The 15,605-nt window shown below is 36.2% G+C and overlaps 1 protein-coding gene across 2 annotated transcripts in view; it reads right to left on the bottom strand.

The window, feature by feature from the left end:
• TM9SF3 (transmembrane 9 superfamily member 3) overlaps positions 1–15,605 on the bottom strand; it is a 44,530-nt gene that overhangs the window by 10,492 nt on the left and 18,433 nt on the right. For both annotated transcript variants that reach the window (XM_062496250.1, XM_062496249.1), the window contains exons 4-9: positions 14,251–14,411; positions 12,029–12,106; positions 10,985–11,116; positions 10,297–10,463; positions 7,831–7,925; positions 5,828–5,958 (exon numbers count right to left, since the gene is read on the bottom strand). In XM_062496250.1, the coding sequence (XP_062352234.1) occupies positions 5,828–5,958; positions 7,831–7,925; positions 10,297–10,463; positions 10,985–11,116; positions 12,029–12,106; positions 14,251–14,411 (764 nt within the window). The remainder of the gene's footprint in view (positions 1–5,827; positions 5,959–7,830; positions 7,926–10,296; positions 10,464–10,984; positions 11,117–12,028; positions 12,107–14,250; positions 14,412–15,605) is intronic.

Below are 15,605 nucleotides of genomic sequence, written 5' to 3'. Positions count from 1 at the left end.
ACTCCAATAAGTACAGGAAAGCTATTCCCAGTACACCTATGATTGGCATCTGTCAGAAAATCAGAGTGCTTGTGGTTTCATTATCAGATCAGTCAAAGTATGACTGATGATGGTGTAACAGCTTACATTCTGTTATCCATTTAGCTGAAAATTTAACTGATTTCAAACAGAACAGCCAGCATCTTCAGTGATACCTAACAGCAGCATTAGAAAAAGTCAACATTTTGTTAAACAGTGAAATGCCACCTGTCTTAATGCTATGCTGCGTTCTGAGGACACACGAAAGTGAAGTACATTTTTTCCCTTTTATCCTGAAGCCATTTCAGGAGTCTACAAATTATCTGAGCTAATTCTGGAGTGCAAAGGAGACACGATTGAGCAAACAAGGATGAACCACAGCACAGGCTCAGGAATGCTTCCTACTCCCACTTGGCTCTGATAAGCTGTCCAAAATGAAGATGATGTGCATGCTCTTTCTAGTGAGATAAGACAACCCTAGTGACAGCAACCTGCTGGTCTTGTAAGATGACCAACAAAACCTGTACTGATCGTACACACCATATTGAACTCAGCAGCATCTTCCTTCTTGCCTTCCACTCGTTGTCTAACTCACAGGTAGTCTACCTGCTCAGATTGATGACTGGTAAAACAACTTTCTTCACTCTTAGCAATAATAAGCCTTCTCTGCATGTGGGAGATGACTGGAGATAGCTGGTGTTTTTCAGGCATGTTCCTCTCAAATACAGGTCTGAGGTAAAATCAGTGCCCCTCCTCTCAAACTGAATGGGTAGTGAGTGCCCGCAGCCACAGATGGCAAGGATAATGTTTTCAGGCTGGGCAATATCCAAACCTAGAGCCTAAATCCCAACTGAAGCAAACACAGGGTACTGGGGTAACAAATGTCTTACAGATGAAATTACAAGATTGCTGCCTAAAAGGTTTACAGGAGTAAGAATACAATGGGAAAAGCAGTTCAGGCACTTAATGGCCTCCACTTCATCATCGCAAATGGAAAGGAGAAACGAAGACAAGATCAACACATATCTGCTCTACCCTCCTGCCAAAATCACTGACAACATACTAAAAAAAATCCGATCCCAAGAACAGCAGTTGTGTGACAGGCAGAGATAAGAAAGTTATGGCTTTAAGAGTGCTCTAGGAGTTACTGCTGTTATATCAGCCGTGAGAAATTCAGATAACTGTTCTAACTACTGCTTCATAAAACACAAATTATACAAAGAGGCAAATACATTGCATCTTCAAACCTGTTTTTTTCATCAAGCAAACAAGCAGAGGTTCTCTATAATCCATGTTACCCAAAACAAATTACATGAGTAATTTATGCGATCTTTTTGTACCAAGCCAGCACATCAAAAAAATAGCTCTTTTGACTGTTGCAATTTTGTTGTACAAAATATCTTATTTATACATTAGCAGCCGATTTAGTTGTCAGGTTTTAGTTGCCATAGAAGAGATTGTCAACCTCACCAAGCCTGCATTCTTTCTAATTCCTTTTTGTTTTGTTTTGAAGGGGAAAGAATATTCTACTACCCTTGACTGAATGTGCAGAATTCAGTTTTCCATATTTGAAAGGAAACATTGTCAAGGAGGTAATAATTTATTTCCTAGTGCCATGTGTTTCCTATTTCTTGACAACTGTAGATTAAACTTCTTTCAAAGGTGATAATTAAAATTTTTATGAGCATATCTAATATTAAACAGCTACTGGCAGGCTGTGGTGCCATGTCTGCTTAATGCACAGGGAAGAAAAGCAATAAAAATTAACTGTCAAAGCAGCAGCCTGATCTTCTCTGTCAGCTACCAAAATGCACTCTCAGTCATGAGACTGCCTCCCATACAGTGGTTACTAAATTTGTAAAATACAACCGTTTTCTGCACATTGTCCAAACACTACAAGAAAAAGAATAGAACAGAAGGCTTCAAAAGAAAAGTGTTATTAGTTTTATTACAACTAAGTTGTTAATCTCGAGTGTTGCTTTGGGGAATAAATTGAACTGTTGAAAATGGAAGCAGAAGAATTAAGTAGTGTCTATTTTTAGCAAAACAAAGGGGTCTGACCAAGGGTTGCACAGTCACTTTCAAGCAATCCGACGAAGCACCCTGCTGAATGCATGCGACAGGATTTTTTTCCTATTTTTAGCCAGGTGTATTTCTTTATCTGGCTCAAGGCATGAAAATCATTGGCACTACCAGGTCCTCTTTTTTTAGTGGCAGTCAACACTAATATCAACTCAAAGCTGTCAGGGAAAGCTGCAGCTTGGATTGAGCTATCTGTTGGAGGAAACACTTTTTTCTTTTCAAAACAAGGTTCAAAAGATGCAAACAATAAGGTCTCAATCCCAAGAGAAATACAGTGTGCTTAACCTTATTTAATTAAATCATTAAAAATGCACACTGGAAACCTTAGCCACAAGGGAACCTATTGTTCAAACAAAACAAAAATGATAACTCTTAAAACAGTTAATAGAAGCTGCATAGATTTTGCAGTCAGAATATTACATTAGTCATAGTAGCCTTAATGGAAATCTTTAAATTATGCATCATTCACAGAAGAATGTAAGCAGTCAGAACTTATGAAATGCCAGTATTAAAATGGTCCTTTCAAATCCAATCATGCTGTACTCTGTAGAAATTCTGCATTAATCAGTATTTCTGCACAGAACCAGTACCATACTCCTCAAGCATATCATGGAGAAGTCACTTCACACACCATTATTTAAAATTCTTCTCAAATCTTCCACGCTCCACTTTTTACATATAACTCAAACACAAAAAAATATAAACATGATTGTTAAATACACCAGAAAGACTGATAAACATCAACTGAAACTAAGTCAAGATGTATGTATAACAAATTCAGAACTCAATGTTCACTAGTAAGAGGACATAATAAACAAAATACACCAAAGAATCAAATTTGGACTCAAAAGGCATGAATAATTGAACAGTACCCACTGCATTTCGATAAAGGTGAAGGAATGAGTGAAAAAAGCAGAGATTTTCTGTCTCCTTCAGAAGCTCCAGAAAGCTTTAATGCATTAAGTTTTAAAAAGGTCTCATTTTTGAATAAAATCTGTCATATTCTTGTTATCATTCTGAAGGGAAGGGCAGCTGAAAACTACCCCAAAGAAGAGATTAAGTTTTGTTCATGCTCATGGCTTATTTCACTGCAAGTTTGTCATTCCACAGAAAAGACAGCTTGTAAGTATATCTAAAAGGGCTAAGGGCAGAGTCGTAAGAGTGATGACTGATATCAGAAACAAGCTTTGCATCTTCAAGAAGATCTAGACACCAGGAATGAGTTACACAAGGTGAATGAAGTTTTGAAGTTCAAAACAGACTATAACGAGATGCATGAAGATCCTCAAGAGACCAAGCAATTTGAGGACTTCAAGACAAAGTGTAGAAAAGCAGATACCAGGTAGGTGAAAGATGCAGCAACTGAGTGGGTGTTAGTTTGGATGCCCTGGATTTGATTATGTCAGCTGCTCTTGCCTAAATTCCATAAGAAAATCCCTCTGGAGGGAAGACTTAAGTCACAGAGACTACTGAGATACTTCACTGGGAAATGGCAATGCAAAACTGGCCAAGTGCAGGATGACATACTAAGGAATAGTCTCTTAGCAACCTTTTAGTTAAGGAACTTTTTTCAGCAACTCAGTTTCTGCTTTTTGCAGATTTACAACAGTCAAGATGAGGGGGCAATACTTGCCAGCAATTTAAATCAAAGAGGGTGGTTTCAAGACCTGTCAGGGTAAAGGAAGCTATTTCTGTGTTCTAGTACATTTAGGGGGCAGAGGTTTTATTTCCCCAAGAAAGCAGCAAATTTGCATTAGACAATTCTGGAAGCTTCTTTACATTGAAAACAGAGGTGGAGAGACACAAAGGCATCTCATCCATAAAGCCAGAGGGCTTCCAAGGGACTTCAACCTGAAGCATAACATGGTAACTGCAAACAATTTCCATTTCCTCCTACAAACCAGCTTGTTGATCTGAAGTCATTAGAGCGTTGCTCATTCTGATGAGGTTTCCGACTCATAAGCTGCTTGCCTGCTAACTCCACTTAAATTTTATTGCCACAGTCACAATGATTCAAACGTTTTCATAAAACCTTGCAAACATTAAAATCACTGTGTATAGAGAGTTCTAACATCCTGATGATTTATATATGCATTAGCTTTTCTGTGCACGTGCCCATGTGTGTATTTGTAAAATACAAATCAGTTGAACAAATTCACAAGACAAACTTCAGCACAGGTGGAATTCCTTCCCTCAGCATTTCTAGCCTCCAGATGAGAATACAAGTGAGAAATGGGATCCCATAACTGCTTGCTTAGAAGTACAACAGAGTCTCTTTGCACATATCAAAGATCAATGCTGTAAACTTTTATGACAGTACTGTATAGGGTTGCTAGTGTAGGAAAGAAAAAACAACACAATGTTGCTTTGGGACGCTGACCAACATAAATATACTCAAAGATAGAATTTTAATCTAATTTCTTGAAGAAGAAAACCAGAAAAAATAAGTTAAGTGTTTATAAACATGTTTAGCTTTATATTACATTTAGTGGTTTCAGAAAAATTAATTCAATGTAAAAAGCTGGTATTTAGGCATGCTTTGAAAATACTGTTAATAAGGAGGTGACTAGAACCAGCAACATACACAGAATGACTCCTCCATCAGTAAAAAATTACTGATTGAAATTGTTTGCCTGAAGAATTGTCTCTCTTCTTGTTACCATTTATAATCTCTATCACATTCATTCATTAACAATGTGTTCTTTAGAAGTATTTTCACTCACATACTGAATTCCCATCACAAACCCAAATAATACAATGTAAGATAGAAACTTCTGATACTAAGCTTCGTTTCATGGTAGGTTTAAACTAAGATATCCAAGGCTACTTCAATGTCTCTGAATTATTTGAACAACCTAACAGAACAAAAAATTTGATATGTAAAGAAGAAATCTATAAAAAATGTTAAATTCCAAGATTTGCTACAGATACCACTGAAAACAAGACCTCCTTCCTGCATTAAGATATTAAGTTAACAGTGCTACTGCACAGAAATAGAAAAAAGCAATCTTATGGTGCCTATTTTAAAAAGTGTTTTGCTTTAAAACACTAATCCTTTCAAGCTCAAACAGAAATTCTGCCCAAGTGGCATGTGATTATTTCCTACATTTAATTCACAAGATTAGTTGAGGTTGTTTGAAAGGGGTCAACACAAACAAAGTCCTGACAAAGGAAATAGAGAAAGTCATCGTGACTAAATGAAAAAGTACTACAACATAGTTTTTCAAGTGATATGGTAAATGTACAGACACAGGACCATAACTGGACAGGAAATAACACTAAACAAAGTGAAAAGAGCAAGTCATTTTTGTAAAGACAGATCTGCTCAGAATGTCTCATATTGTTGCCTGATAATTTTTTTTTTGCTTGATTGCAATGACTTAGAAGTATCTTTCACTTTGAATCCTTTCCTGTTACACTTTATATTACAAACAGTTTGCACTGGCCATCCAGAAGGAAATTCAAGTTGCTAACTTTCCACATTGTTAAAACATTAAGCTTGAATACAAAGCAGAAGTGTCACTTAAAGCAGAGATAAGACTGTTTTTGGCATCCAACAGCTCATGCTATTGTGATTAAAATCAATTATACTTGAAGCACCTTAACCCCTCTCCCATGACCGATTTCCAATTAGCTAAAGCTATGACTCACAAATGTATTTAGATTAAAAATGTATAATTTTTATGTGTGTAGAGTGTAGTTTAAATTCTCTAATAAAATAACTCACCATGGTTGCAAAGGGTATAGCTCTTGAAGCATGGTAATAGATGGCAATGAAGTTGATGAAGAAGGCAGTTCCACACACCATTGCTGGAATAAGGAAGGCTCCGATGAACATCTGCTTTATCCACCGCCTTCCTGTAAGAAGGGATATTTCAATAGGACTGGTAAGATACAGCATATTTTTTCTAAAATTTATTAGCAAACACTCCAGAATTTACATGTTTGACTATTTCTCCCACAAAAAGGCAAAATAAATAAGTAACAACATACTACATCAATACATGAATTAAGAGCAAATGAAGTTTCATGTGATTCCTGGTGACTCACAAGATGCAGCACATGAATCAACTCAGAAGGCCAGGTGAGAAGACAAGAAAAGGGATACAGCATGAGAACATTTCAGCTGAAGAACAGCATATGCTGACTAAGCTGGCCAAAGAACCTGGGGTGTAAAACCTAAAGGTGTATGTAGCTGCAGAAGAGAAGAGACAGAGCTGACCCTGTGCAGAACCTGCTCACAAATCTGAGAGCACAGGAAAGCTCAGCACTGCTCCCAGGACAACTCAGCACTGCAGCTGCTTCCAGGCAGCACCTGCTCTGGGTTGGCTTGATCCAACCAAGCTCATCACACACAGTCAGGATGCATTAAGGATATATACCTGGTATAAAGCAAAATGCCATAGTATTTAACATACAGGAAAACGGCTCTTGACATCTTCAACAACAGAAAAGGTGTAAAGAAAATGATTTCTAAACTCCAAGCATCAAGGGAACAGAAGACTTATTAGTAGTTATTAAGTTTAGAGCTCCCTGGTGAGCTCAAAGAAATCCTTCTGGGCAATACCTTAAAAATTTCCCCTATCTGTATTCCCTGTACTTTTTATGCTCTTAAATACTGTCTATATTTATACAACATGATATTAACATGCATTAAGTTAAAACAATTTTAAAAGCATATTTTTTCAAGATAATTGTATGTATTTTAAACATGAGCCACCATAATCAGCATTTCACATTTTGATACATGTTTATCTGTAAAGAAAAAAGCATATCTGGCTCAACTATAGAGCACAATACATTACAGCACTGCAATATTTTTCTAACTAGATCCGGTTTTGTACAAATTGCTAGGTTTATAAACAAGCCACATGAAAATAAACTTCTAACCTCCAAACTCAAAAGTACAATTGAGACTGAACACTAACAGGTATATCATGCTAAGAAGATATAAATTCTTTTGTGAACTTAACAAGAATTATTTTTCTAAGCACTCTAGAAGATAATAGATATTGATTATTCTTTTATTGCAGCACAGGGAATGGATGAAGCTAGTGCACTGCAAGAATCTAACTGGTCATAACTCAGAGGCATAGTGGGGAGCATTTGAAGACAGCCTGTTCAAATCTTCTGTCAATTTTATTTGGCTTCTGCTCTCTACTGATGCTCATTTTGATTTGCTAAGTATTTGCTCATATTGATTTGCATATACTGGAATGTAGAACATTTTTCTTTAAAAGATGATATAAAGTTTTCTCCATCTTCAATTAATGGTCCAGTAAATAATCTACTCATCCTTTTGGTGTTAGCCTAACACAACCCCCCTAGTACATACAGAAAAGGACCACGGAGGAGTCATCTGAAGAAGATGACATGAGCTGTTTAACAACATGTTACACAAAAGGGAAAGGCTATTACACTCCGTGGATGTCATGAGCCAAAAATTATATACAAGAGTATAACAAGCAATTCAGAAGTCACAACTGTTAGCAGTTATTTAGCTCTTTTAAATTAACCTAAAACTTCAGTTACCTTTTTAGAAAGCTTAGCCAGTACTGACTGAGTAGATAATATGAAAGTTAAACACACTCAAAATATTTTCTGTTTATTAAGAATCTAGTGGATTCCATCTAACTCCATGAGGGCTCTTCTACATTAGAGCAAATCAGAAAATAATAACTTCTCCATTAAACAACACAATGAAAATGCTGAAACATGGAAACAATTTACCTCCTTGTCTAGCATAAAGGCTTCCTCCAAAATATCCATTCACTGGCGATGTTGCAGCATAAACAAATATAGCTGTACTAAGCATTGATCCTCTCCTAGAACAAGGGATGTTTTGGTAAATGAAATACAATACCAAACATAATTAAAGAAAAAAAAACCCCTGTATTTTTAGCAGAGGCAGTTATTTATTATTTTTATGCAATACAAATGTTTAGAAGTGCTTAAACAGTAAAATCTGAATAAGAATGACAGCATTTGTATACAAAGCTTTGGCCAAGTCTAATTCAATGTGGGAAAGAGAGTTTTTACATACTACATTCTTTTCTAATGTGCATTTATTTTAACGGGAGTACAGAATGTCACCTCTGATAAATATACTCTGACATTTGGATGTGTATACTTTGTGCATAAATAACTATTTACATGACATACATTAAGTATAAGATTCAACTGCAGATAAAATGTCAAAAGGCCAGTATTAACAAAAATATACCAAGATTGTGAATAATGTTTCTGCCATCCCCAAGAAATTAACTTTTAAGATCGAAAGTGCTCATTTGGCAGAAAATTAGATTTAGAAACTATAAATACTATAATGAAGTCACAAATCAGCATTAAGTAGTGCAATCAGAAGAGCTTAGTAATTTTTAAATGTCACCCCATTAAATGTTGGACTACTAATTTTGGAATAATTTTTCTGAAATTTTACAAGCAAAGCTAATAATTTTAAATCAAAGAAGCCATTTCCAAATACATTTTAAAAGATCATATCTAAGAATAGGATATAAATGTTATTAATTAATCGAGTTGTTTCTCCACATCCCTCTGCTATTCTTCAACAGCAAATAGCAGTAAGTTTTCAGCTGACTTACTGTACTTTCTTCAAATTAGCTGCTCTGAGACATTCTAGTTACTGTTTTGGCTTTTGAGGAACCATTCCTGGATGCCTGCTGCACTCAAAGAAGCAATCTTTAGCACTTAAAGCTTCCAAGACAGCACGACCAAAGCAAATACACCTGCTGGTCACACACACTGAAGGACTGTTTTGTCAATATTTGTTTTTTAAAAACTTTTTGTAACTTAAGACAATTTAGAAACACATGCAAACCCCCATGAACAAGCACAGTCTGAAATGGCATTGCCAAATGTGTAAATGCAGGCTACCAGTGAAAACACCAGACTTGGTGCTATTTTCCTAAATGTAAGAATTGTCTGCACTATGTTTGGTCAACTGTTCCGCTACACACCCAGAATTAAATTCACTTTGAAAGTGACAGAAAGGCCTACTGCAATAAAGACTAAGTGCACATATCTTTTCAAAAAATGTTGTTTTGATACATTTTACAGCTGACATGACTACATTACAGCTTCCCTACAGGGCACATATATTCTGAAATGATTTCATTTTGGCCTCTGAAGGGCTGACATGCTGCACAATTAGAAGTGTGTATGTATACCTGTCTAGAAATATAACCATGAGGCAAAAGGAGGGGAATAAACACCCTATGAAAAATGAAAATATGCCAAAATTCTGCTGCTACTACAGAGTGGCTTTTTAAACACACCGTTAAAAGGCCACTAAATTGAAAAGCAAGAGTTCTCTCTAGTGGCACGTTAGAAGTATTACAACTGGTTAAAATCAAGTTACAGGTGATATTCACTGATGAAAGTTTAGTCACTGTTTAAAACAGATCACTTGTAAAAAAACCAAAAAACCCCAAAGCACAAGCCAATAATTCCCTCCAATTCCCAAAATATGATTGAAACAGATGAAGTCCACTCAGTAATCCAAAAATCTCAATAAAAAAGAAACAAAGGAAGAAAACAGGTGAACTACAAATAGTGTGTTAAATTTAAACTTGAGTATTATTTCTTTTTTAAAAAACTGATTATTTCCAGTCAGGACCACAGCCCACCTATTTCTGGGGATTCTACATCAACACAGGCTGAGCACTATGTGTTCAAAGCAACTTAGGGAATTACATTTTCATTCCCAAGCAGACTTGTGGTAAGACTGACTTAATACTGACTTAGCAGAAAACAGGACTATTCACAACAGAGCACACTCTTATTTCAGTCTTCACAGGACATGGTGGGGAATTATGGTCAGAAATATACTAACATCTTGTTACTCTGCATGAAACCAGGAGTAACCAGGAAATATGTACCTTCAAATACATGTATTTCCTATATTTTTTACTAGTGATTCTGCAGAACAAGCTGGTTTCATAATAAATCATTAAAAATGCAAGCACTAAAAGGAAATCAAAGGAGACTGACTAACGTGGTAACAGTAGGACAAAGTTTCATTACAAATTAAAAGAGTACTTCTTAATACTATATCTGACCTACAGGCTGTGACTAAAGATTCTCACTTTTTTTCAGGCCAGTTAGAACAGTATTTTTTGTAATTACTTTGTTCACTTTAACATTTATATATGGAAGACATGGCACAATTATACTTACTCTGTGTATAAATCTTCTATCATTGCAACAATAATGACTATAAGAGACACAGCAAAAATTTGACAGCCAGAACCAATAAGCGATGAAAATATTAGAGGATGACTGGATGGTCTAAACACATCTCCATGGACCTGCTTCCACCCATACTCATCACCTAGATCTCTGTCCTGGGAACAACAACAACAAATTTTAAGTCTAGTCATGACAATTAAAGACAAACATACAAACTACATAAAAACAAAAGGTCTGATTTAATAAAGCAACTTCAAGTGAAGTGTGTCTTCTCTTCTGAATGCATCAAATCTAAGAGAAAAATTTACTTTTCAGATGCTTATGGAAGACAACAACAAATTACTACCTGAATGTATGACACAATAAAATCTGTCAGAATCCCTTCCTGTCCCTAGAGCTTCTGTGGTGGTTAGGAATACATTAGGCTTCTACTACAAATTCAGAATGGACCTAGTTTATCCTAAGGTTGGATATGAACATTAACACAGTGACTACAGAGAGATTTTTACGTTGCAGTCTAGAAGCATGTTATAAAGAAAACCAGTAACACTTTCAAGACACACAAAAGGCATTTTCTGTCCAGTTTAAGAAAGCCATTCAGAGCTGCTAACAGTGAATGTACAAGAAAACAGAAAGCCTTAAAGAAGAGTTTTTAAAGTGTGAATGCAGATCTTACCATATCATCCATTTCTTCCTCCTTGCTGTATCTTGCATAATCTTTTCGCAAAGTTCTCATTAATATCATAGACACCAGGCCAACCAGAAAGATCACCATCATAAAAGAATTGAAAATTGAAAACCAGTGAATCTACAAAAAGAAAACACACCCGTAAGGTTTAGAACTGTAAATGTGTTTCAAACTGTTCCAAGGATAAATTGATGCCTATAAGGTCAGCTTGTCAGCACTACAACAGACCCTATCATAAGTAACACTACATTTTTAGAAAGCTACATCAAAACTGGCCTGTAAAACACCACACATAAACCTTTTTAACAGCCAACCTTGTTCAGGACAAAGATACCACAACTTAGTTAACCAGCAGCAAAGTTTGGAGAACTGGCTGTGCACACTCTCTTGGTAAGCAAAAGTCAACATGACGTACTCCTGCCTTCCTAAAGAAGAGGTTTAAGTAGCAAAGCCAAAGAAATTACTGCTTTGCACAGGATCAAAATGTGCAGCAGCATTACTTTTGCTCTCAAAAGCATATCCTTCTGGTTTTCACTGAACTCCAAACAGAATGCAAAGTCTCTACTTTCAGAAAGTAGTACAGCTCAGTACACCTCAAGAGATTACAACCACAGGTTTAAATACAACTGATAGTGCAACTGGTTCAGGCTAATGCTTTTTGCTCTGCATTTACTTCAGAAAGAAGTGTGCATATGGCCAACTGCACTTGTTCAGCTTACACAGTTGCACAGTCACATCCCTGAGGTTTCATTGCTTCTGGTCACCTGTATGTATTTTCTTGAACCACCCTGTATTTTCTGCAAGCTTCAAGTTTGCCTCCATATTTATTGACACACTCTAAAAAAATGGAGCCATCCTACTTTAGCAGCAAGACTACCACTTAAACAACAGTCAGACCTCCCTGTTTTATTGTCCCAGAACACCTGCAAAATCTGAAAATTCAAAAATATAATCCAAAAACTGCATGAAAGCTAAACTAATGCAACCATTTTAAAGAGATGTATCGTAAGGCTGTCTTAGAACAATACATACTCTGTGCTGGAAGAAAGATGGGTCAAGATACTTGTCAAATCGGTCTTCAAACTTCACATCTGATTTCTTCCATTTCACCTGAAGAGAGCAATGTTTATATTTGAAAAGCTCCTTACAGAAACCCAGAACACATATTAAAAATCATCCTCTTCAGATATTTTCTTCAATATGAATGAGGTTTAGCAAAAAACAATGGAATTATGTTCTTAAAGACTGGTATCTACAGGTCAGCCATAGAATGAACATCAGCCACCTCACCTCATGGATCAAACCTTATCCATGGTTATGTTTAAGAACAAGGCAGAATCAGTCCTGCTCTGCCTCAGTTCTCACTGTCTCTGTGAGGCTAACCAAAGATACAAATTTGTAGTTGTCAAATACAACAAACCTTTTCCATTATTGTAGAATATATATATATATATATATACACATATATATACACACACACAATTACTATGAATCTAGACACTTCAATTGCCAATAAATTACTCTGAAACCAACTGGAAGAGTATGTGTTTATGGACAGACTATCACAGGGTAACAACATATTACTGCTGTCAGCTCTCCACCAGCTGCAGCAAGGACTGCTTTGGATTTGGAAAATGTAATTGCATTAATGAACTATATGGTGTTAATATGGTAGCACAAAGTATTCTTGAGAATTTTTGCAAGACTGCATTTGAAAATTTAAATTAAAACAATTTTAGAAACTAAATACAAGCCTACCTGAAAACCTTTTTCAAAAGCATGTCAAAAATTACCAGGATTTTTAGTGATACTGAAACAAATGCAGCCCCCTTGTACATACCTATTTTAAAATACATGAGAACGAACTATCCCCTCCAAAAGCTGTTCTCTTACTGAGTATAAAAGAAAGCATATAAATGTAGATTGAACACCCCAATCACTTACCACAGTCCTGAGACATATTAAAAACCCCAAGATGCCAGCACTACTCACTTTGAGGTTTGATATTAATGTTCCTCAGTTCAAATTACAACCTTGTTCAAGACTGGTAGCTCAGAACATAATAGCTTTCAAAATTGTTTCAAGCAGATACAGTTCTCATTAGAGCATCTGCCACTATGAAGCAGAGCTTAGAACAAACCCACCAGTGACAATCTGTGAATAAATCACCACACACAGGCCAGCCCAGTAATTGCCCAGTGGTTCCAACAGAATTTGATAGAAAAGTCCTGAGCTTTGTACACTAAAAAGTATTTTAAGGGACTATCTTTTGTTATTTTCCTTACTGGCTGTTAATCAACGCTGTCCTACCTAAAATTTAGAACAAATGGACTTTACAATGCTGGTAGAATTTGAAATAGCAAATTCTGAAATTTCTATCAATTTTGCAACAAAAACAGGGAAATCAGTGTAAATGTAATTCTAAAAAGCACATGCAAAACCCAGTTATCTGTACTTCAAACAATACAACTTATTCAGCAGAAGAGAAATTTAACTGTGGCAAGAACATTGTCTGAAATAAAATCCTGTGTTGATGCCCACTGCTAATGCATGGAAGAAAAGCAGTGCCTTAAAAAAATGGTTTCACTATACAAATGTGTTGAACGTGACAAGTGCACCATCACTTGATTTAAGTAACATCAACTAAATAAAGAGGAAAACTGAAAAAATAATTTGTCTCAACCAGCAAGCATTGTTTATTCACTACCTTTTATCACAGCAACTCATTATCATAGCAGAGAGCTTCAGAAAAAGAAACTTAAAGCTTTATTATTCATATTAAATAAATGAGAAATTTATACTGGAATTGCAAAACAAAGTAAATTTTGATATTAACTGCTTGCAAAGCATAAAGGCTTACAGTGGGTTTTTATCCTAGCTCAGAACCCAGTTCAAACCTATGATACAAATGTCAGCAGTCCAAACATGAAAACAATGCATACCTACTTGCAGGTCCTCTGCACTTCTAGTCTCAATCCTTTCAGGTTATTTTCCTTTCTCACTAAAACACTTTTCTGCACATTCTAGAAGCTCCAGTTTGTTTGGAGTACTTCAAAAATAATAATTTTAGATTTGTTATTAATAAATCTATCATGGTTTTTCAGCAACAAAACAAAATAATTGAAGAAGTGAAGATGCATCTTCCTCTAATATAGCCCAACATATCATTACATATTGTAGTACACAACTATCTATTTTTGAGCTATTCCACCATGTAGAATTTCTTAATATAAGTGCATCACCAAATTACTTACTGAATATGACATCTGGATTTTTGTGTTTGGTACCAATTTCACCTTTCCTTCACTGGTCAAATTGACGTCTACAATTCTATTTCCATTGAAACCAATTTCAAGTTTTTTGTAAGTCCAAAGGTAATAATCTTCTCCGTTTTCATCTGCTTCTCCAACAATCCCTGCACAGGAAACAAGTGTAAGTATCTATTACAGGTACGCTTTTCAGACATTTTGCATTTTTTAAAAATATGCATTACAAAGGTTTGGCCAGCTAAAAAAGCAACATAAACAAAGAGAACACAGAAGACCTTATGCTCTTCTTTTCAACTCTAATATCTGGACTCCACTTTCAATCCATGGGTCTCTGAAAGCAGCATTTTGTAATGGCATTAAAAGCAAAAGCATGCAGCTACAAAGACTGCAGAAGACCCAACAACAGTGCCTCTACTTTTATTTGCAACTCTTACCAGATAAATAACTAGCTAAATAGAGATTCATTTTCCAGAAGAGAACTTGGCCGGCTAAGACCTCTATAATTTCCCATCTTCCATCTACCTATTCCCTCATTTTTTTTCCTTCTTAAAAATTCTACTTTCTCTCTGTAATCCTCATTAGTTGACTTCCCAACACATGCTTTTTGCTCTTGTTTGTAGACAAGTTTCCAATGCTTGCCAAAAATGTGGTTTTATATCAGGAAGAAATTCTTTACTGTGAGGATTGAGAGACACTGGAACAGGTTGCCCAAGAGAAGTTGTGGCTGTACCACCCCTGAAAGTGTTCTTGGATGGAGCTTTGTGCAACTTCATCTAGTGGAAGGTGTTCCTACCCAGAGCAGGGGGGGGTTGGACCAAGATGATCTTTATGTTCCCTTCCAACTCAAACCACCCAAACCATTCTGTGATGAAGTTCTTTATTTTCACTACGGTAGTGCAAAATGTCTCATCTACTACAGAAGAATTCCAGAGACTGTGCCAAGCTGGGCGAAAGCAGAAGAAGTTTTAACAGCCAACAAGTTCCAAGGCTATAAGCATCAGCTTTGATGTCAAGAGATGTACAAGATGGAAAGTCACAAAAAAAGCAGCACTCAAGACACACAAGATGAGGGGAATGGGAGAACAAGTAGGTGAAGGATATGGAATAGGCTATCACAAAGCACCAGGTATAAGAAAAAAGGGCCTTAGTGCATCACATGTTTTAATTTTCAAGGTGGCATTTTTCTGTCAATTTTATACTCATGCTCATCTGTCAGGATTGCCTTGTATATGCCATGTACAGGAAACGTGCCAGTTTGTGCCTCCACCATACAGCCTGGCACCTGTCGTGCCATCTGTTCCCATGGTAGTATCCAGAACAATGACAATATAGACCTCTAA

This window comes from Cinclus cinclus, chromosome 7 (assembly GCF_963662255.1).
Source record: "Cinclus cinclus chromosome 7, bCinCin1.1, whole genome shotgun sequence".
Classification (NCBI taxonomy): domain Eukaryota; kingdom Metazoa; phylum Chordata; class Aves; order Passeriformes; family Cinclidae; genus Cinclus; species Cinclus cinclus.
Note: the sequence above shows the minus strand (reverse complement) of the source record. Positions and strands in the feature narration are given on the sequence as shown.